Source organism: Ostrinia nubilalis, chromosome 30 (assembly GCF_963855985.1).
Source record: "Ostrinia nubilalis chromosome 30, ilOstNubi1.1, whole genome shotgun sequence".
Taxonomy (NCBI): Eukaryota; Metazoa; Arthropoda; class Insecta; order Lepidoptera; family Crambidae; genus Ostrinia; species Ostrinia nubilalis.
Window position 1 is genome coordinate 4,902,794 of NC_087117.1, and position 21,291 is coordinate 4,924,084.

General features: G+C 40.4%; 1 protein-coding gene and 1 long non-coding RNA gene across 2 annotated transcripts in view; one reads left to right on the forward strand and one right to left on the reverse strand.

Moving 5' to 3' along the window:
* The first annotated feature begins 781 nt into the window (after nt 1-781).
* Nucleotides 782-1,589, forward strand: LOC135086056 (uncharacterized). The gene is made up of 2 exons (XR_010260277.1): nt 782-860; nt 1,039-1,589. It is a non-coding gene; the product is annotated as an uncharacterized LOC135086056 (long non-coding RNA).
* Nucleotides 1,590-7,547: 5,958 nt separating this feature from the next.
* LOC135085931 (pantothenate kinase 3) overlaps nt 7,548-21,291 on the reverse strand; it is a 33,237-nt gene continuing 19,493 nt past the window's right edge. The window contains exons 7-11 of the mRNA XM_063980714.1: nt 21,054-21,205; nt 17,799-17,975; nt 8,952-9,087; nt 8,298-8,413; nt 7,548-7,659 (exon numbers count right to left, since the gene is read on the reverse strand). Of these exons, the coding sequence (XP_063836784.1) occupies nt 7,548-7,659; nt 8,298-8,413; nt 8,952-9,087; nt 17,799-17,975; nt 21,054-21,205 (693 nt within the window). The remainder of the gene's footprint in view (nt 7,660-8,297; nt 8,414-8,951; nt 9,088-17,798; nt 17,976-21,053; nt 21,206-21,291) is intronic.

A 21,291-nucleotide genomic window follows, 5' to 3' on the forward strand; every position in this document is an offset into this window, starting at 1 on the left:
CCCCCTTATGGGTGGTTTCGTAAAATCCGTTCTTAGTGAGCATCTACGTTCTAAAAGGAACCCCCATGTAAAATTTGAGACTCCTAGCACTTGTAGTTCCTGAGATTTCGTGATGAGTGAGTGAGTTAGTCAGTCAATCAGTGACCTTTCGCTTATATAAATATAGATTTAAGTAAAGCAACATCAAACCACTGGAACGTCATTGCTCGCTGTTACGTATTGCCTAGTGAGTACATTACTTACGTCATAGTATAACACGTGAGTGTATAGTACTCGTAATAATCCTTATCTTGGAGCATTCGATTACATTAACTAAGATTTGATTAATTAATTTTCAAGATTCTGCAATGAAATTCTGAAACCTTAAAAAATAAGCAATTCCAAACCTTTTAATAAAAAGTCGTGACATTTTTTAAACCACAACGGATAAGTCGATGGAAAGTGACGATGAAACTGAAGGTTGAAGAGAGTTTCTCCAGCAATCCTCAAAAACAAAGAAATGTAGGTCTAGAGTCTAGACTACTAGTAAGCTGTCCTAAAATGTATCAATCAGTTCTTACAACTCACGAAGGAGAGTGAGCTTTACTTTTATGTGTGTACGTGTACATGCACATAACGATAGTGTAATGTCTATCAAAACTTTTGAAAAACGAGCAGTAGCGAGCCACCACACGTGTAAAGCTCACTCGCCTAAATAAGTAGCCCTACAAATATTAATTCAAAAATAATTTTATTTTTATTACCTACGGAACCATTTCAAGTAAGTAACCATTAACTGAAGTTATGACCTTTTGAGCTTTTGATTTGATGCATCGACGACATGGCTTACGTTCGGATTGTGTTTTCAATTTTAATTTCCGGTAAGAAAAACTTAAAATATTATAAAAGAATTATGTATTTTCCTAGTGCTAAAACATCCTGTAATAATTCATGATTTTTCTATTTTTTATTTATGAAATCATCTCGTTTTCATCTTTTAAGTTACTTTTACGAGATATTTAATTAAATCCTTTTCTAATAAGCATGTGGTCTTTTTAGCACTGGTAACCCAGTCTCAACAAGGCGTGTTGCCACATGCAAAAGCACATCGCGGGCACAGCATCGTACGTGTAAACGAACAACCGCTCCAAATGCATAACCACGAACACGATGTAAATCAAATGGACGAAAACATGATGCTTCGAAAAACCTACCAAATACTGCTGAAAAACAACCGCCAGAACAAAATACCAGTGTTGCCATACTCAAAATACGACGACGACGGTCGGATTTATCTAAGCCAACCAAAAAACGATGATGATAGAAAAATAAATAAGTTGATGAATAAAATCGTAACGTACAATACTGAGGATGCAAGAAATGACGTTTTGAGGACGCGACTCAATGATCTATTTTCTTCTGAAGAAATTGACATGCTTATGAATATTGTAGAAAGCATAGGTGGGAAAAATAGGCCGCCTAAATCAAACCACAGATTAAAGAATATGTATAAAGAATCAGATGAGGAAGAAGATAATACACCGAATGTTGTTTTTCGTTTCTCAGATTTAGTTATGTAGTCTTTATGAAAGTAAAATTATATTTGTATTTGAGTTTCTTCTTCTAACGTGGTGAAAACTGTGGTCCTTCGTTCTATTATGAGAAATTAAGTTATATTTACTTATCATCACAAAATATCAGATACTGCAACTGCTAAGAGTCTCAAATTTTGCATGGGAGTTCCTTTTAGAACGCAGGTGCTCAGTAAGACGGGATGTTGCAAAATTCAACCCCTAAGAGGGTAAAACGGGATCCACTTAACACTAATTCTTTCCTGCTTGTATGTCTTTCTTTCAAATAAAAACTATTCTATTCTAATCTAATCAAATTAATTATTTTTGGACCATAAGACAAGCGAATAAGGTTTAAATTCGATGGGAACTATTTTCCCATTGCCTTATAAAAGGTTAAGGCGTGCCGCTTTTATGCCTCAGGCACTGACTGAGTTAGACCTATAGAATGTTGAAGTAGAGCAGCGGTTCCCAAACTTATTTTGTCTACTGCCCACTTTGAGAATAAATTCTTTTGAGCGCCCCCATTAACTTTTCAAGAGTCAAATGCTCAGTCGGTGTCTAAGAGACCTCCTAAGTAGATGAAATTACAAATGGCCTACCAAGCCTCTACACAATGCCCCGATTTTTTTCCGGGGTCTCTTACCGCCCCCCTTTAAGCCTGCAGCGCCCACAAGGGGGCGTTATCGCCCACTTTGGGAAAGACTGAAGTAGAGGGTTACAAAATAAAAGAAAACACACAACTATAATAGATTACTTTTATTTCTAATGATATAAAATATTTATAATATCAGCCCACTTATATCCGCTACATTCTCCATACAAACAAGCGATGGCCCAAACGAAACAACGTACACGTTAAATATGTCCAGAGTATACAATATAACATTTCTACAACACGAGCTAACTGCGCACCCCGCTGGAATGCGACTCTCCCTCGCCAGACCAGAGCGTGATGTGACGTCACGGCCGCCCGGTGCGCAGTTAATGAGGGTTTTCGAGTATGAAAGATCCGCTAGATGGCGGGACGTGGATGTGGGGTCTGACTGCTGCGTGATTGGTGGATTTTGACATATCTGTCAATGTCATGTCAAAAATAACCAATTTGGACTGCAGCAGCATTTAGACTTCGCGTCTACGTATTGCCATCTGGCGGATTTTCCATTCGCGAAAACTCATTCGACCGGGTTGTTTATACAAATCAAAATTAAATATACCTAGATTCTATTGTAATATAACATTTCTAAATTGGATTATTGTTCACAAAAAACGGTTTTTATTATCTGTAAAAATCAGTTTCTCCATAGACAATAATAGAGCGATGTAACGTCCCTGTTTACTTTCATCATAATTTTCATAATATAAATAAACAAATTTATTTTGTATCATACATAATAAAGTTAGGGTTTTGGAACTATTAACATGCAAAAGTAAATAAAACCCAGTTTATTACAAAATAATTTTAAAACGTGATTTAGAAACATTCTAGTTCTTTCTGATAGTTTTTAACCGACTTCATAAAAGGAGGAGGTTATATATTTCAAAATCGGAGATAAATAAAATTGTAAAACTTTTATATAAGTATGCTCATGGTAAATAAATAAATAAATAATCACTCATACATTTTTATCGCAAAATCGCTCTGAAAACGAATTTCAAAAGATGCTACAGTATTTATTTTGGTGTGCTCTTTCTCTCTAATTTTATAGACAACTGACTGCTGTACACACGGCCACAGTGTTAACTATCCATTTCTGTTTTTGCTCTCGCTCTCATAAATGGTGATTCTTTGCGATAGAACGAGACGCCATGACCGGCAATGGGCAGTTAACACTGTTGCCGATAGTATAGTCAGCGTCAAATAGTTTGCGACACCCAAAGAAAAAATCGGCAAGACTTGGAGCGAGATCAAACGCGAAGCTCAAGACCGAACGCGAAGGAGGACTGTTGTGGACGCCCTCTGCCCCATCTAAGGGACATACGACCTTAAGTCAAGTCAAAGTAGCCAAAAAGTTCGCAACACGTCTTTGTTACAATGAGGGTTTTCGCGAATGAAAAATCCGCTAGATGGCGGGACGTGGGTGGATGTGGGGTCTGACTGCTGCGTGATTGGTGGATTTTGACATATCTGTCAATGTCATATCAAAAATAACCAATCATGCAGCATTTGGACCTCGCGTCTACGTATTGCCATCTGGCGGATTTTTCATTCGCGAAAACCCTCATTGGAATAATTATTAATTAATTATTTTGCCTAATGGCTTCAATGGTGCGTAATTGAAGCACACTGGTTTTGCCAATGTCGAGTGTTTGGAGAGATACGGTGGACAGTGGAATTTGAAGATTGCTCGGTGTTAATTGAATTAATTCATTCTTCAATGAGTTTTTTACTACTTAAAACAATTATAGTTTTATTTTATATGTTGATATGTATTTAAAAATATATTTTATGACAGGAGAGGTTATAAGGGTTAATAAAGAATTAAAATTTAAAGGGCGGGGAATTTTATAGGAGAGGATATCTTAAAGGGAAAGAGGAAACTTTTGAAGATATGATCCAGAGTGCCTTCATCTAGGCCACACTCGCACAAAGAACTGTCTTTGATGTGCAGTTTATGAAGAAATACAGGGGTACAAGCGTGACCAAGACGTAACCGGCTAATAAATAAGATTGTAAAGCCTAGTCTGTGAGCACGTAGAATTTTGTCCAATGACCCCAAGCTACCCATCCTTATCGTTCGCGCGGAATTATGTTGCTGTCGCGCTCGCACACTCACTGCGGGCGCGCGTCGCACAGCCGCGACAGCAGTATAATTACGCGCGAGCGATAAGGATGGGTAGCTTGGGGTCATTGGACAAAATTCTACGTGCTCACGGACCAGGCTTTAGTCAACTTTTTTGCCGCTGGGTGTCACGAACTATTCAACACTGACTGTACCTTATAGACCTTATTCAGTTGAGAGAAGCGCTATTTTACAACAGAAATGTATGGCTTGATAAGACTGCAGCAAATATACAACCACCGTATAATGTTACACTAAAATTATATTCAACAAAAATACACCCAACCCAGTATAAAAAATTCAGCTCTATTTCGATTACAATGCCCTCTACATAGATTTAGATCGTTTCATCCACAAAGACGCGCCCCACCATTCTTCCGCTAATGTTTGAGTGTTATCGGCACACGCTAAATTATCCATGAGTGCACACGCACACTGCAATAATGACGCTCGGATTGCTCGAATCAAAATCGCCCGTCTTCGTGGATGGAACGATCTATAGTGCCATTTTACCGGTTACTGATAAAGTTCCTGATAGTTATCTGGCACTTTTTTTATCCACAACGAGGAAGCTCTTAGCCTGTATCTCACCTGATGGAAAGAAATAATCAGGCCGAAGGTAGAAGCGAGCTTCACCCGGAATCCTCAACCACAGAACTGGCTATCTTACCTCTAACTGCCGGAACACAACAATGCTGTTAACATTGTTGTTATGGCGACAGACTTAGGTAAGATGGTGGTAGCTAGCCAGGCACGATAACTGACCCCGATGGGTTATTAACGCGTTTATCTTTCAGATATCTCTATCTGAGACCTGTGTAACTGAAATTTGTAGTTTATCTGTCAGATAACTTATTAAACTACCAGATATTTTATCACCAACTGACAGTTAGCATTGGCAATGTAGAAAAATCGAAACAAAAAATACACGATCAGATTTTTTTCTAAAAAACAACGCGTTTGACGCACACAACAGTGTATGTAAAGAAAAATATATAATATACCTAAAACTAAAACATAGAAATACTACAAAAAAAGTTTGTGCAAACGGTAATAATAAAATACGTTCAGTACATTCTAAGTGTGGAAAAGAGACGGGGGTATATACATATTTTAACTAAAGTCCGGTCGCCGAGGAGATAGAATTTCGTCCAATGACTCAAGCTCGCACACTCACTGCGGCCGCCCGTCGCACAGTCGCGACAGCAATATAATTACACGCGAGCGACAAGGATGCGTAGGTTTGAGGTCATTGGACGAAATTCTATCTGCTCGGCGACCGGACTTAAGCCACCGTTCGCGACTTCGTACGCGTGGACCCTGTTTTAACCCCTTGTGGGTGGAGTTTCATAAAATCCGTTTTTAGCGGATGTCTACACACTATAAGGAACTTACCTGTCAAATTTCAAGTTTGTAGGTGTTTTATTTCCTGAGATTTCGTGATTAATCAGTGAGTGGTATTTCGCTTTTACAAGAAATACACCCCCGTCTCTTTTCAAACTATACAAAACATCAGTATAAATTAGGAATGATTCTACCACACTAAAATGCGAAATAATTTATACAATTACGTTTATTATGCGAGTTCAACGACAATTGAATCGCTGACGAGTAACGACTAACTGTGGAACAAAGTTGGAAAATTAATATAATAAAAAAATCTTCTTTAAAAACAAGCTTTTATTCTGAAATGCAGTTGTACTAAAACGAAAAGAAATATTGTATGCAAGGTTCAAATAATTTCGAAAACTTGTATCGCACATAGAATTTATTCCCCTTTTTTTCTGTTTGATAGTTAGTCGGTCTGTCGTCAACGGTATGACATCTGCTAAAGCCCAGTCTGTGAGCACGTAGAATTTTGTCCAATGACCCCAAGCTACCCATCCTTATCGCTCGCGCGTAATTATGTTGCTGTCGCGACTGTGCGACGACAAAATTCTACGTGCTCGGCGACCAGACTATAGAAACGTTTGTAAAAAATGCAACTGTGTCAACAGGACTATCACACTGTTTGATAGATAGCTTTATTGCATATTAAATAAGGTCCATTTTTGTAGTCTCATTAGATTTAAAGTTTAAACAATTTCTCAACAGATGGCGCTATGTTTAATAACAGCTTCAACAAAATTGCGTTCTAGGAATAGTAACTAAACTTCAACAATGTATTTTTCTATTAAAATAGCAATAATATTGTGACAGCGTCAATTTTAAATCAATAATTAAATTACTTATTAATTTGAATGTATTTTTAATACAAAACAAATAGTCCGTTTTTTATAAAACTAGTCAAAATTATTTTATTTTAGTCGAATCATTGAAAACTGTCATTGTTTTCATCAGAATAAGGTATAAAATATAGTGACAACTATATTGCCTTGCAAAAACGGCTTTGACTTACCCTTCTTAAAACTAAAGGGGCAACAAAACAATTTAAAAACATATCTCTCATTAATTATGTTTTTAATTCGATTTTTTTTTAACTGGTGGCAAATGCTTAAAATTTTATCTTTTTATTATGCCAGGGCCTCATCTGTCAAACGTCACTGTCACAATGACAGCTGTCAAACGAGCAGCCACAGATTATGTGCTCCGATCGGTATCATTCAACATTTCAACTATAACAATACCATACTATTTGCAAGCGAAGCGTCTTGTAGGCACAATTTAATTTGTATTTATTTAAATTTTCTATTAAAAATGTCAACAGATCCTTTGACACTTTAATCAGGGTTCGAAATTATCAAGATAATTACGCTTCATGACAATTATCGGATAATTATCAACAGTATAAGATCAATTTGTCATATTGTTTCATAAGAAATTATGATTGCGAATGTTGCTTTATGTTTTTGGTTGCTGATTGTTGTCAAGTTATCCATCGCTAGTCGCATAAAGCTTGGAAAATAGATAAATATTTTGACGCTAGATAACTAGTGATCATTGTGGAGCTAAATAGATAGGTTTTATAACTATCTATGTTGATTAACGCCCACCACTAGACGTAAGTTCGAAGACTTCGAATACAGTTCATTTTCACGAGCGCATTTTTTTTATATTATCAACCGATAATTATCCATCTGTTATTATCACGATAATTATCCTTTCGAACCCTGCACCTCACATTTATTTGTTCAATTCAAGTTTAAAAACGGCAAATCAACGATTGTCTAGTCACGCAACAGTCAGCCTTATGTCTACGGGCGTAGGGCCCAATTCACCTGTCCGCTTGACTCGGTTCCGTGGTAGGGGGCGTGGCGTGGCGTGACGCACTTTGCTGTTTCTGCTTCAAGTCTAAATGGAGGAGGCAGCCGACTGCGCCGAAGTAGCTGGAAATAAACATCGAAATTAGCACCTATTTGCTTTGAGTATAAGGTCGCTTTTTGACTGCACTAAATAAGTGTTTAGATTAGGTTTAGAGATCTAAATGGAGTCAGCTTAGTGCGCCGAAGTAGCTGGAAATAAATATCGAAATTAGCACGTATTTGCTTTGAGTATACGGTCGCTTTTTGAGTGCACTAAATGAGACTGTTTTGATTAGGTTTAGAGATCAAAATGGCGTCAGCAGCCCACTGTGCTGAAGTAGCTGGAAATAAACATTGAAATTAGAACGTAACCGACTAGAGTATACGGTCGCTTTTTGAAGACAGGATTACTGTTCAGGAAAGAGCAGCAGGCAGCAAATTCAAATTTCCATATAAAAATCTACTGTTTTTAAAAATAATGATTACCAACATGATATGGTAAAGAACTATGACTATCGTTTGGAAGTGAACAGGCGACATGACTGACTATAACATCATCATCATCATTATATGCCTATACTAGTAGATTGCTATAAGCTTATAATGATATTGAAGGTGAAGATAGATTAGCCTCTTTTTAAAGGTTTACAGTCTTTAAAATATACCTAGTTATAAATATTTCTGCAAACTAGGCAGTTAAACATCCCAACTTCTGTACTCACCCTTCGTGTTCCAAGAAGAGTGCCTTCAATGCGCCTCGCGACCAGTACGACATGGCGTAGGATAGAAGCTTCATTGACAACGGATTCACTCGCAGAAAGTTCCCACAGAACACCACCTGCAGAATTAAATACATAGTTTTATTATCACTCAAAATAAAAAAAATGAATATTTATTAGACATGGGGCGGGTAGTGGTTTTGCCGGGTACCCTGCACAATTTTTGCCGGGTACCCGGTAGCGCTTACAGGTCGTGTGACGTGCGTCTCGCTTGCCCGCTCGGGCGCAACTAAAAGGAAAAAAAACGAAGCCGCTTAAATGCTTAAACTCACGCCCGTATTCACAAACGATGCTTGCTTAAGTCAGCAAATCGAACGCACAGCGTTGAATAGAGCTCTGTGATTGGTTCGTGTGTCACCTTGTACGTCCACGCGTACTCGTGAGACCTCATAGTAATGTTTGTAAATACGGGCGTCAGTCACCTTTGATTACCTCTCTAGCAGGTCCATTTAATATCCGATAGAGTAACATATACCTTATTCCTTCGACATAAGGTACAAAATCTCTTACCCTCTCATATGAAACAGATTTTAGCAATGGCGCCGAAGATTTTGCTAAACTATTATCAACCTTACTCCCCAGACATACAGCACTTACCCTCTCAATATTCTCGTTAGAAGCGCACAGCCTGGCAATGGAGCCGATGTTGTTGGTGATGGTGACGAGAGTGGCCCTAGCGAGGTCCTCCCGAGACACTTTGGCGCGGCGATCAGCCGACGCCATCTGGCCGAAGCTGGGGACATTAAATACAAATTAATAATAATTAATTAGGCCTATAGTCTGGTCGCGCCGAGCACGTAGAATTTTGTCCAATGACCCCAAGCTACCTATCCTTATCGCTCGCGCGTAATTATATTGCTGTCGCGACTGTGCGACGGGCGCCCGCAGTGAGTGTGCGAGCGCGACAGCAACATAATTACGCGCAAGCGATAAGGATGAGTAGCTTGGGGTCATTGGACAAAATTCTACGTGCTCGGAGACCGGGGTTTAGAGATCTTGCGTTCTCAGAGGGGGTAAATATTACCACCCGTTTTAGATGTGAGGTAAAGCGAGGTTTAGGTTAGCGATAACATTTGCAGAAATTGACTTGTCATAGCTATTTACGCAGTGGTAAACAGCTTGCGGAATTCAACTTCTGGAAGTTTTATTGCTAGTCTAAACTTCACTTAATATTAGCATGAACAGGAACACCCTCATCACATTCAAATACAAATATCGAATACACTGGCTACCACCCCTCTTGGTAAAAACGAATGTGTGCAAGCGAGACAGAAAGCGCTTGTCAGTAAGACTACGCAAGCCCTCAGCGCGGCGACCGTACTTCTGTTGATCGCTTCAACTCTCGCTTCGTGACCTATACCGGGTAATAATGAAGAAATGTCATTACTACTGACAGTGTTGTGGTTGGAATGGAGTGATGACGGCTGTAGTGTGGCAAGGCTAGAGAAGATGGAATGACACGGCACTATCTGACTGAATGACCTCTCTTTCCCACCGCTGCAACTCCTGTGTAGCCAGGATCTACAGCATGACTGCCAAAAACCCAGCCAGTGAAGGTCAAGTTTGTGGTCAACCCAACCAAGGAATGACAGTAATTGATGCCATTGCTACTGATGGTGTTTGGAGGACTAGAGTTGAATCATCTCGATCGGGGGGTCCATGGTCCGGAACTTCGGATGACGATATGACGGGTGAATGTCAGAAGTGTCAGAACGCAATGTCAAATTACCTGCATACAATCTGGCTTTCACGACTTCCACTTGTCATTAAAAAGAATCCGGAAAGGACATTGTCAGAAATCGCCTAAAAACCGCCCAAAAACATTAACCCATCATAATTATTTTCTAATTTTTTTAATACATTAAGCACCCTTTCATTCTAATGGACACTTAAGCATTGAAAAGTTAAATAAATAAGTCTTTTAACGTTTATTCTATAATACTATTACAACTTCCGGACGTTTTGGTGCGTGGCATGGTCTAAAACCTATCAAGTTCCATAATTTTTGCCGATAAAATCTGTACGAGGCATTACCGTACTTTATTGCTGGGAGTCCATGTATAGTGATGTTCCTGCGGCCATCATAGACAATAAAATATCGATTTTGAAAATAAAATAAATCGATCAAACTGCTTTGAAGACTAGATTTGCGTTAAAAGCTAAAAAGATATTGACACTATTACAAGAAGCTATTTAAAGTGTCCAACTGGTCGAAGGTCGTAAATAAAATAAAAATAATTAGGACCATAAACTGATATTCATGGTATCATAACTGTAAAAGTGTCAGAATCCGATGTTGAATCCAATGCTAGTTGAAGTGAGAGAAACATATATCAACCTAGTATAGTTGCCAGTCTCTCATAATCTATGCCAATGAGGGTTTTCGCGATTGAAAAATCCGCCAGATGGCAATACGTAGACGTGAGGTCCAAATGCGGCATGATTGGTTATTTTTGACATGACATTGACAGATATGTCAAAATCCACCAATCATGCAGCATTTGGACCTCGCGTCTACGTATTGCCATCTCGCGGATTTTCCAATCGCGAAAACCCTCATTCATAGCACATGTATAATAATAGACCAAATGAACTTTTATAGATTGTGAAAGAGAAGATAAAGATTTTATTATTTTATTAAAATCTTGCCCCGAGGTAGTTTTTCAGTAGAAACCAGGATTGGATAATCGCTACAGGCAAGTATCAGAACGTTTTATAAATATTTTTAATCGGTTATATCCTTATGAATCGTTTTAATAAATTGTCATTTTACTTTTTCAATTAAAACTTTTTCAATCCCTAGTCTTGTCAAACTGTCATAATGTCAACAAATTATAAATGTCACGTCAGTTGACTCAATTTCAGTCTTCTGTGCGTTTTTATTTCAATGAAATAGTGCTAAAGGGTTAGTACTAAAAAAAAGTAACTAAGTAAAAGTGAAAGCCTTTTTTCAGAAAGAAAACCAATGTGGTGCCCTTATTATAGATGACCCACGCTGAACTGTCCCACCAAACTCAATGACAGGGGGGCGCTACCATCGTTCAACTATATGGTTTCCAACATGGCAAAAATCTGAACCAGCGATCCGGTATTGACGATGGCGCCCCACTGTCAATGTCATCGACAGGACAGTCCAGTATTTTGGAACTATATTCATACTGTTTGAAAGTTACAAGTCAGTGATGCAGAGTTGCCGCCCATTATAACTCCTTGGTGATACCATACCAAAGAAGAAGTTTTCCTAAACACTTGTGTTATTTTTATATGTGATCAAATAAAAAGGATTAATTCTACTGCTCAAATGGAATAACTTATCCCAAGAGACCGAATATAAAAAAAAACCTCTCCATAGAAATTATCACCATCACGAGGATGTGAATTTTTTTGAGAATTTGATATTGGTCCTGTAAGAAAAGTAGTTATATTTCAGTAGTAGAATCAACCCTTCTTGTTTCATCAGCAAGAGTAACTATAAAAACGCCCTGTAGGTAGGTATTATTAAGCTGAAGAGTTTGTTTAGTGTCAAAGACTGTCACACAGTGTAACTTAAATTGGCATATTATGATAATGAACATAAAAACTTAAATAAATATTTATGTTAATATTTTTTCTATTTATTTATTTTCCCAAAGCTTCACAGTGACAGCTGAAACAGCAATACTGTTGTAAAACTAAACTTAGAACAAATATTTTACAAATTAAAATAAAACCGCATGTTGCTTTACTTTCTCGTATAGGTAATAAATGTAATTAATGGCTAGATTATTAATGTTACTTTGTTACCCTCAATAGTGAGGAGATCTTACAAAATGGTAACCCTGATTTTCATTGTCATTCAAGTGCTCTTTCTTCGCATAGGCTTCTGTGATTTGGCCAAGGGCCACACACATTGCGATAACATTATGCGACATTGATTTGACAGCAGCGGAGTGAAGTCTTGCGACTATGCAAAATTATACCCTGTAATCGTAGCGCATATAGACATAGACGGGGCGGGGCACATAGCTCGTAGAGCTGATGGCCGCTGGGGCAGGAAAGTTCTTGAGTGGCAACCACGAGCCGAAAGACGTAGCGTGGGCAGGCCTCCCACTAGGTGGACCGACGATCTGGTGAAGGTCGCGGGAGGTGCCTGTATGCGAGCGGTGCAGGATCGGTCTTCGTGGAAATCCTTGGGGGAGGCCTTTGTCCAGCAGTGGACGTCTTTTCGGCTGAAACGAACGAACGAACGATACGTATTACCAGTATTTACCAGACATTACTATTTATTGTATACTCGCCGGATTATACGTAGGAGCACGCGCGTTACAGCTTCGGCCTTGCATTATTATAAGATCTTGTTCCGCCATTTTTCGAACTTCCTCCGTGAGGATATCCCCGCCGAATTCTATGATAAACCTATCAAAAGTCATATTCTGCAATGTCAAAATTAATTTGCCGAAATTCGCCGAGCCAGCTATGTCAAATAATATTATTAGGTGTCAAACAGGATACGTTCAGAAATTAATATTACGATTTTAAAGATAAGACAAGACAACTTTTTATCGACGAAGTTGCTGGGACAGCTAGAAACTATTTTTTTTCCGGCACTTTAAGAAAATAATAAATGAATGAAAACGCAGCGTGGGACGTCCACCCACAAGGTGGACCGACGACCTGATAAAGGTAGCGGGAAGGCGCTGGATGCAGGCCGCTACCAACCGTGCGATGTGGAAGTCATTGGGGGAGGCCTATGTTTAGCAGTGGACGTCCTGTGGCTGAAATGATGATGATGATGATGAAATGAATGAAAATGACAAATCTTCGAACGTGTATAATACCGTGCCAAAGTAATCATATAATTTTGGCACCTTAATAACTATTGCCGTTTTTGTTGTAAAGATCATGCAGCGCTACTTGCGGATATTATTGGAAAGAAAACTATGTAGGCTCTAGATCTGAAGCCGCTTTAACGAACACGAAGTGCTCATACAATGCGGCGTATTTTCTTCCAGTCTTTAGTCAGGACTTTAGTCGAATTAAAACCCCGGTTGAACGTGATATAGCCGCACTAGAATACGGTGCTTTTTTGCATAATCGCAAGACTTCGTTCCGGTGTCGACCGAATGTTATCACGATGTATGTGGCCCAGGGGTTACTGTAGCCGCTAAGGTTTGAAACTTCTTGCTTAAAATATTGTAGTCTTTGGCATAGACTACGACGGTAGTCATGGAGATAGGAGTTTGTTATCTCGTGTCAGATGTAAATGGTGAAAAGAAAACCCATGATTCGTGTTATTTTTATGCAATATGTAGGTATTTTATAAAAGTGGAATCCCGAGTGATCTCCAAAACCCATTCTATTATTATATACGATTCGGCTTCGATATCTATAATACTACATATAACAATAGGAGTTTATTTCATGTGTCAGATGACAAGGGTGGAAACAACCTACGATTCATGTTGTTTATTTACGTGCAATATGTGGGCATATTATAAAAGTGGAATGCCGAGTTGTATTTCTAAAACTTGTTCTATTATTTTATACTATTTGGCTGCGACTCGGCGTGACGACAATACAAAACATTTTTCGCGAATCGGTGTTCATACATTCACACAATACATTAGACGCCATGTTGTCATAAACGACATATTATAAAATCGCTGTGATTTAATATTCTTAATCATTAATTTTATGGCAAGTGTCCATCAGGAATCATTGTTCTTACACATAGAATCGTATTATTTCGCTTTCGGGTAGTAATATGTCAAAATTGTTGGTTCTTAGGCGAACAATGTATGGAGAACGAACATTGTCCTTTGATGACAATGGGACAGGTGAATGTCAGAAGTGTCAGAACGGACGTCAGAGTAAGATCAATGTCAAATGAGTGGGGTTCCGTTGCAGTGGGCATTTTGTTGGTGAATGGGTGGCACTGCTCAGTTTACTCTTGTTTTTATTTTTTCTTCTTTTATTATTATGTGCCACTGTCATGTCTATGTAATTGCCTGTATTTGTGTGATGTCCATTGTAATAAATGTATCTTTCTTTCTTTCTTTAAATGGCATGAAATCTGGCTATCACAATTTCTATTTGACATTGGCACAAATAAACCTGTTAGATGTTTAAATGTTGTCTATAGACTATAATAATAGCTAGAAGAAGAATCCATGGTTCGGATGATGATATGACAGATGAATGTCAGAAGTGTCAGAACGATGTCCGTGTCAATGTCAAATTACCTGCATGCAATCAGGTCCCCGAGCAACGCTAGCATTGGCATGCTGGCTCTCCTGGACCGAGCCGCTATCCTGCACTCAAACAGTGTGAGACTCACCACCGGTACCAGAGCCCACCGGGGAATATGCATGGGTATTCGCAATAGGGAATATTATTATTTTTTATCTTTGAAAGTGTAAAATTATGCAATGTCAAATTACCTGCATGCAATCTGGTTCTCACGATTTTCATTTGACATTAAGAATATGATGATCCGAAATTTTAGACAGGTGAATATCAGAAGTGTCAGAACGGATGTCAGAGTTAATACAATGTCAAATGGCATGAAATATGGCTATCACAATATCCACTTGACATTGGCACAAATAAACCTCATAAAGAGATTACCACTAAACAAAAGATCATGGTTCGGAATTTCGGATGACGATGACAGGTGAATGTCAGAAGTGTCAGAACGGATGTCAATGTCAGATTGTCAAATTACTTGATTGCCCATAAACAAAAGAAGATGGGTCCATGGTACGGATTATGATATGGCAGGTGAATGTCAGAAGTGTCAGAACGATGTCAGTGTCAATGTCAAATTACCTGCATGCAATCAGGTCCCCGAGCAACGCTAGCATTGGCATGCTGGCTCTCCTGGAGCGAGCCGCTATCCTGCACTCAAACAGTGTGAGACTCACCACCGGTACCAGAGCCCACCGGGGAATATGCATGGGTATTGCAATAGGGAATACTCATATTTTTTAGCTGTGACATAGCACAAGTTTTCTTTAGTTTTTGACTAACTGGCACTGTGTAAATATCCAATAACATTTATTATTGTCAAATCATCTATTTTTTATCGAAAGATGTTATTTATTTATTTATTTTATTTATTTATTTAATAACAATCAATCAAACAATCTTAGCTCTAACATTACAGGTTACCCCAATGCGATAGAGTAGATTAATTAGTACATATTTAACAATTAAGATTGCCGCTATGGCTATAACATAAAATAAACAATGTAACCTTTGTGAATTTAGTCAAAGAACAGCTGAATATGTCAACGGTTCTAGCTACTACATTAAGTGTACGCAACTTATATTGTGTTATACTTTCGTGACGTCCCTTGACTCGTTAAAAGCATACGCAGCATCCTTTTTATAACGCACGTATTTTTTTTTATTTCCAGACCGATTTCGATATTTTCTTTACAGGTCTTGTAGGACTAACTTAACTGTGTATTTATAAAATAAAATTATCATATTTTGAAATCTATGAATATTCCCCATTGCGTCGATTTCAAAATGAAATATTACTTAGTTACCCATGTATATCAGATAGAGACCATGTAACCAGATTTCACCAGAAGAGAAGAATCGATCTGAATGAAGCCTTGCACCAACTTCTTTTCCTTATGCCCGTTACCTGCTCACGTAGGTAGGTTTGACCAAAGTTCCAAATATGCCATCCCTCTCACGCATAGTAAGATGCCTGCATGAGGGACAGTGATAGGTAGACCAGAAATTACTTCCAGGAGTAGCCACGAAAGAGAAGACGCAAAAGAATCCAATGGACCAAAGAGAACAATGACAATAGACCCCACCAGGAATAGAATGCTAGACCGCAACCAACATGACACCGAAACCAACCTTAAACCACCGAGATCAGACCGTTCTGTTGTCAAAATACTCGATTTTTTACCTTTACCAACCATTTTGAGGCCTTTTAGCCGTTTAAAGGCCTTTACAAACCGTTTTGGGACAATTCTGCCGTTTTAAGGCCTTTATAAACCGTCTTTGGGCCTTTTTGCCACTTTTAGGCATATACCATGAGGCCTGCTGTTCCTTTAAGGCCTTTGTAGCATCTAAGTACGAACTAACGCAACACAATTTAAACTTATATTGTAGCCAACAGATCAACTTTTTGTTCTGGATTATCAAAAACTGAGTTTAAATTATTGCTTTTAAGGTTCAATTTAGGATAATATTTATATTAATTAAGTTGATCTGCTCGCAACTGAACATTATAAAAGTAATAAACAGTCAGTGAGAATATAATTATAAATCATCATATTTTGAAACAAATAACCCTAAGAAAAAATGCATTACTACAGTCCGTTTAAATGTCTTTTAAAAACAAAATATTAAACTATGATTGATCAATCAATATGATAATAATATAATGTAAGATAGCCAGTTCCTCTGTGGTTGAGGATTCTATAGTTTTTTGTAACCACGAGCTTTTTACTTGTCTCCCCCACCCTCCTTTTTAGCTACTTTCCCTGCCTCCTACTAAATAGTCTACCCTCTCCCCTTAAACCCCTTACACAAGGGGTGAGAATAGTCCCTCTCCCCTCTTTATAGTCCCACCTACCCCTTAACTCCTCAAATGTACTCCCTGTCTCCCCTAAATAGTCCCCCATCCCCCTAAACCTTAAAAATCTCACCTGCTAGCCACCAAATCTCCCGGCAGTCCGAACCTAGCGTAGTCCCCTCCATAGATGTCCCGCACCAGTTTATCCACAGTGGTGTTGTCTCCAGCCGCCGCGAGTGATATGGATGGATATTGTCTCTCAAACAAATTTTTGCTGCTTCCCAATATTTTATAGGTTTTGGAAGTTGCAAAACTGGATTCTATCCTCACTAATCTATACAACACACTAAATACCTAAATGTGTAGTTAAAAAAAATTCACCCGGAGTCATCAACCACAGATGAACTGGCTATTTTACTGGCATTTCTCAGAGCCTTTATTTGTCACTCCCTAAAGAGAGGTGGGAATAGTCCCATGCCTCTCCACCTCTCTAGTTACATGGGGGTTGCAACCGTGGGAACGAGAGGTGAGAATAGTCCGTCGCCCTCTAAATAGTTCCACCTACCTCTTTACTCCACAAATTACTCCCTTTCTCCCCTTAAATAGTTCCACCTACCTATTAACTCCTCTAAATTACTCCCTGTATCCTCCTAATAGTCCCACCTACCCCTTAACTCCTCTAAATTACTCCCTGTACCCCCTAAATATTCCCCCTCCCACCAACCTCTCAAATACCCCTTGCCTCTCACCTGCTAGCGACTAAATCTCCCTAACTCCTCAAATTACTCCCTGTATCCCCCTAAATAGTTCTCCGTTTCCCTAAACCCCTCAAATTAATCCTTGTATCCCCCTAAGTAGTCCTCCCTTCCCCCAAACCCCTCAAATTACTCCCTGTCTCCCCCTCAAAACCCCTAGTCTCTCACCTGCTCGCGACCAAATCTCCCGGCAGTCCGAACCTAGCGTAGTCCCCTCCATAGATGTCCCGCACCAGTTTATCCACAGTAGTGTTGTCTCCAGCCGCCGCGAGCGATATAGCCTCTTCGAAACTGCTGCAGCCGGTTAGAAGGCAGCAGAGGCCAAGGAAAGTCCCACCTCCTAAGCTGGAATTGGAGATAATTAAATTAATAAAAGTTCTAGAGTGGCGACCCCGAACCGACACATTCTAGCAAGAAAAACTTTTGACTTCGAATCGCCATCAAAAGATTTATTATGAAAACTTAGTTAGCGTCCCGTGTAAACGTGACGTAAAGTACTAAGTTGTAGTATGAGAAATGGTAGCACGAAACTAATTTTAACCATCGAGATCGTCCCGTTATAGTTGAATTCGAAGGCTGGGTATCGAATTTTGTCATCCTTGGGGGATGCCTTTGTCCAGCAGTGGACGTCATTTGGCTGAAACGACGACGGCGACTATATTTTTTATGGCTCTATCGGGAACCGAACTGCTCACCTAGTGCCGCTGACGCGGTAATAGTCGTCCGGAGCGTTGACCACCAGCACAGACACGCCGCTCCCGATGTTGACCAGTAGGAACGGGTACTAATAATCCCTAAATTATATGTGAAAGTAACTCGTCTGTCTGTCACTCTTTCACGCCTAAACCACTGAACCGATTTTGATGGAATTAGGGATAGAAATAATTTGAGTCCCGGGAAAGGACATAGGATAGATTTTAGCCCGTGTTTTGAAACAGGGACGCGCGCGATAAAGTTAATTTATAAATACTATAAAAAATGATGACTCCACTGGGAACCAAACTGCTCACCTAGTGCCGCTAACGCGGTAACTGGACTTAACTGAGTCAGCCGTTATAAGATAAGATAAGCCGCCTAAATATAATATCGAGCATCTTTGTAATATTCACCTAGTGCCGCTGACGCGGTAATAGTCATCTGGAGCGTTGACCACCAGCACAGACACGCCGCTTCCGATGTTGACCAGTAGGAACGGCTGACTCAGTTAAGCGCTAAAGTCCGGTCGCCGAGCACGTAGAATTTCGTCCGATGATCCCAAGTTACCCATCCCTATTTATATTGCTGTCGCGACTGTGCGACAGGCGGCCGCAGTGAGTGTGCGAGCGCGACAGCAATATAATTACGCGAGAGCGATAAGGATGGGTAGCTTGGGTTCATTGGGCGAAATTCTACGTGCTCGACGACCGGACTTTAGACCTATAATATCGAGCATCTTTGTAATATTCACCTAGTGCCGCTGACGCAGTAATAGTCGTCGGGTGCGTTGACCACCAGCACAGACACGTCGCTTCCGATGTTGACCAGTAGGAACGGGTACTTATAAATAATTTGAAGTCTATAATTTCTTTATGGCTCTACCGGATATCGAACAGACGCGGGCGCGTTGATCACTATAGTCTGGTCCGTGAGCATGTAGAATTTCGGCCAATGACCCCAAGCTACCTATCCTTATCGCTCGCGTGTAATTATATTGCTGTCGCGACTGTGCGACAGGCGGCAGCAGTGAATGTACGAGCGACCAGACTTTAGTACAGACACGCCACTCCCAATATTGGCCAGTAGGAACATGCACTGTAAGCAATGAGGGCTATCGTTTTAGCGCTCACCAGTTAGCGCCACTGTAGAGTAAGGTCCTGTCACTTGCTAGTAGCGAAGACAGTGGCACCAACTGGTGAGCGCGAAAGTGGTAGGAGGACTATCGCATTTGCACTCATCAAGATGGCGCCACTGTAGAGGTCCTGTCAATCGCCAACTGTTAAGTATAAAAACGATAGCCCTCATTGAATAAGACTATATTTTTTATGGCTCTATCGGGAACCGAACTGCTCACCTAGTGCCGCTGACGCGGTAATAGTCGTCCGGAGCGTTGACCACCAGCACAGACACGCCGCTTCCGATGTTGACCAGTAGGAACAGCTGACTCAGTTAAGCGCTAAAAGTCCGGTCGCCGAGCACGTAGAATTTCGCCAATGATCCCAAGCTACCCATCTTTATCCCTCGCGCCTATTTATATTGTTGTCGCGACTGTGCGACGGGCGGCCGCAGTGAGTGTACGACAGTAATATAATTACGCGAGAGCGATAAGGATGGGTAGCTTGGGGTCATTGGGCGATATTCTACGTGCTCGGCGACCGGACTTTAGACCTATAATATCGAGTATCTTTGTAATATTCACCTAGTGCCGCTGACGCGGTAATAGTCATCCGGAGCGTTGACCACCATCACAGACACGCCGCTCCCGATGTTGACCAGTAGGAACGGGTACTAATAATCCCTAAAAACTAACTCGTCTGTCTGTCACGCTTTCACGCCTAAACCACTGAACCGATTTTGATGGACTTAGGGATAGAAATAATTTGAGTCCCGGGAAAGGACATAGGATAGATTTTAGCCCGTGTTTTGAAACAGGGACGCGCGCGATTAAGTTTTTCTGTGACAGACAAAATTTCACGCGGGCGAAAGCTAGTAATTTATGAATGCTATAAAAAATTATGACTCCACTGGGAACCGAACTGCTTACCTAGTGCCGCTGACGCGGTAATAGTCGTCCGGAGCGTTGACCACCAGCACAGACACGCCGCTTCCGATGTTGACCAGTAGGAACGGCTGACTCAGTTAAGCGCTAAAGTCCGGTCGCCGAGCACGTAGAATTTCGTCCGATGATCCCAAGTTACCCATCCCTATTTATATTGCTGTCGCGACTGTGCGACGGGCGGCCGCAGTGAGTGTGCGAGGGCGACAGCAATATAATTACGCGAGAGCGATAAGGATGGGTAGCTTGGGGTCATTGGGCGAAATTCTACGTGCTCGGCGACCGGAATTCAGACCTATAATATCGAGCATCTTTGTAATATTCACCTAGTGCCGCTGACGCGGTAATAGTCGTCCGGAGCGTTGACCACCAGCACGCCGCTCCCTATGTTGACCAGTAGGAACGGCTGACTCAGTTAAGCGCTAAAGTCCGGTCGCCGAGCACGTAGAATTTCGTCCGATGCTCCCAAGCTACCCATCCTTATCCCTCGCGCCTATTTATATTGTTGTCGCGACTGTGCGACGGGCGGCCGCAGTGAGTGTGCGAGCTCGACAGCAATATAATTACGCGAGAGCGATAAGGATGGGTAGCTTGGGGTCATTGGGCGAAATTCTACGTGCTCGACGACCGGACTTTAGACCTATAATATCGAGCATCTTTGTGATATTCACCTAGTGCCGCTGACGCGGTAATAGTCATCGGGAGCGTTGACCACCAGCACAGACACGCCGCTTCCGATGTTGACCAGTAGGAACGGGTACGGGCTTGAGAAGTCAAACGGTTTGCGCACGTAGAGACTTAGAGCCGCCTCGGAGTATGGTGGCTGGAACAAATACAAAATAATTACACATTGTTTTTTATAATTATAATAAGGATTTCTTAAGGAACACTAAAAAAATTAGAACAAAA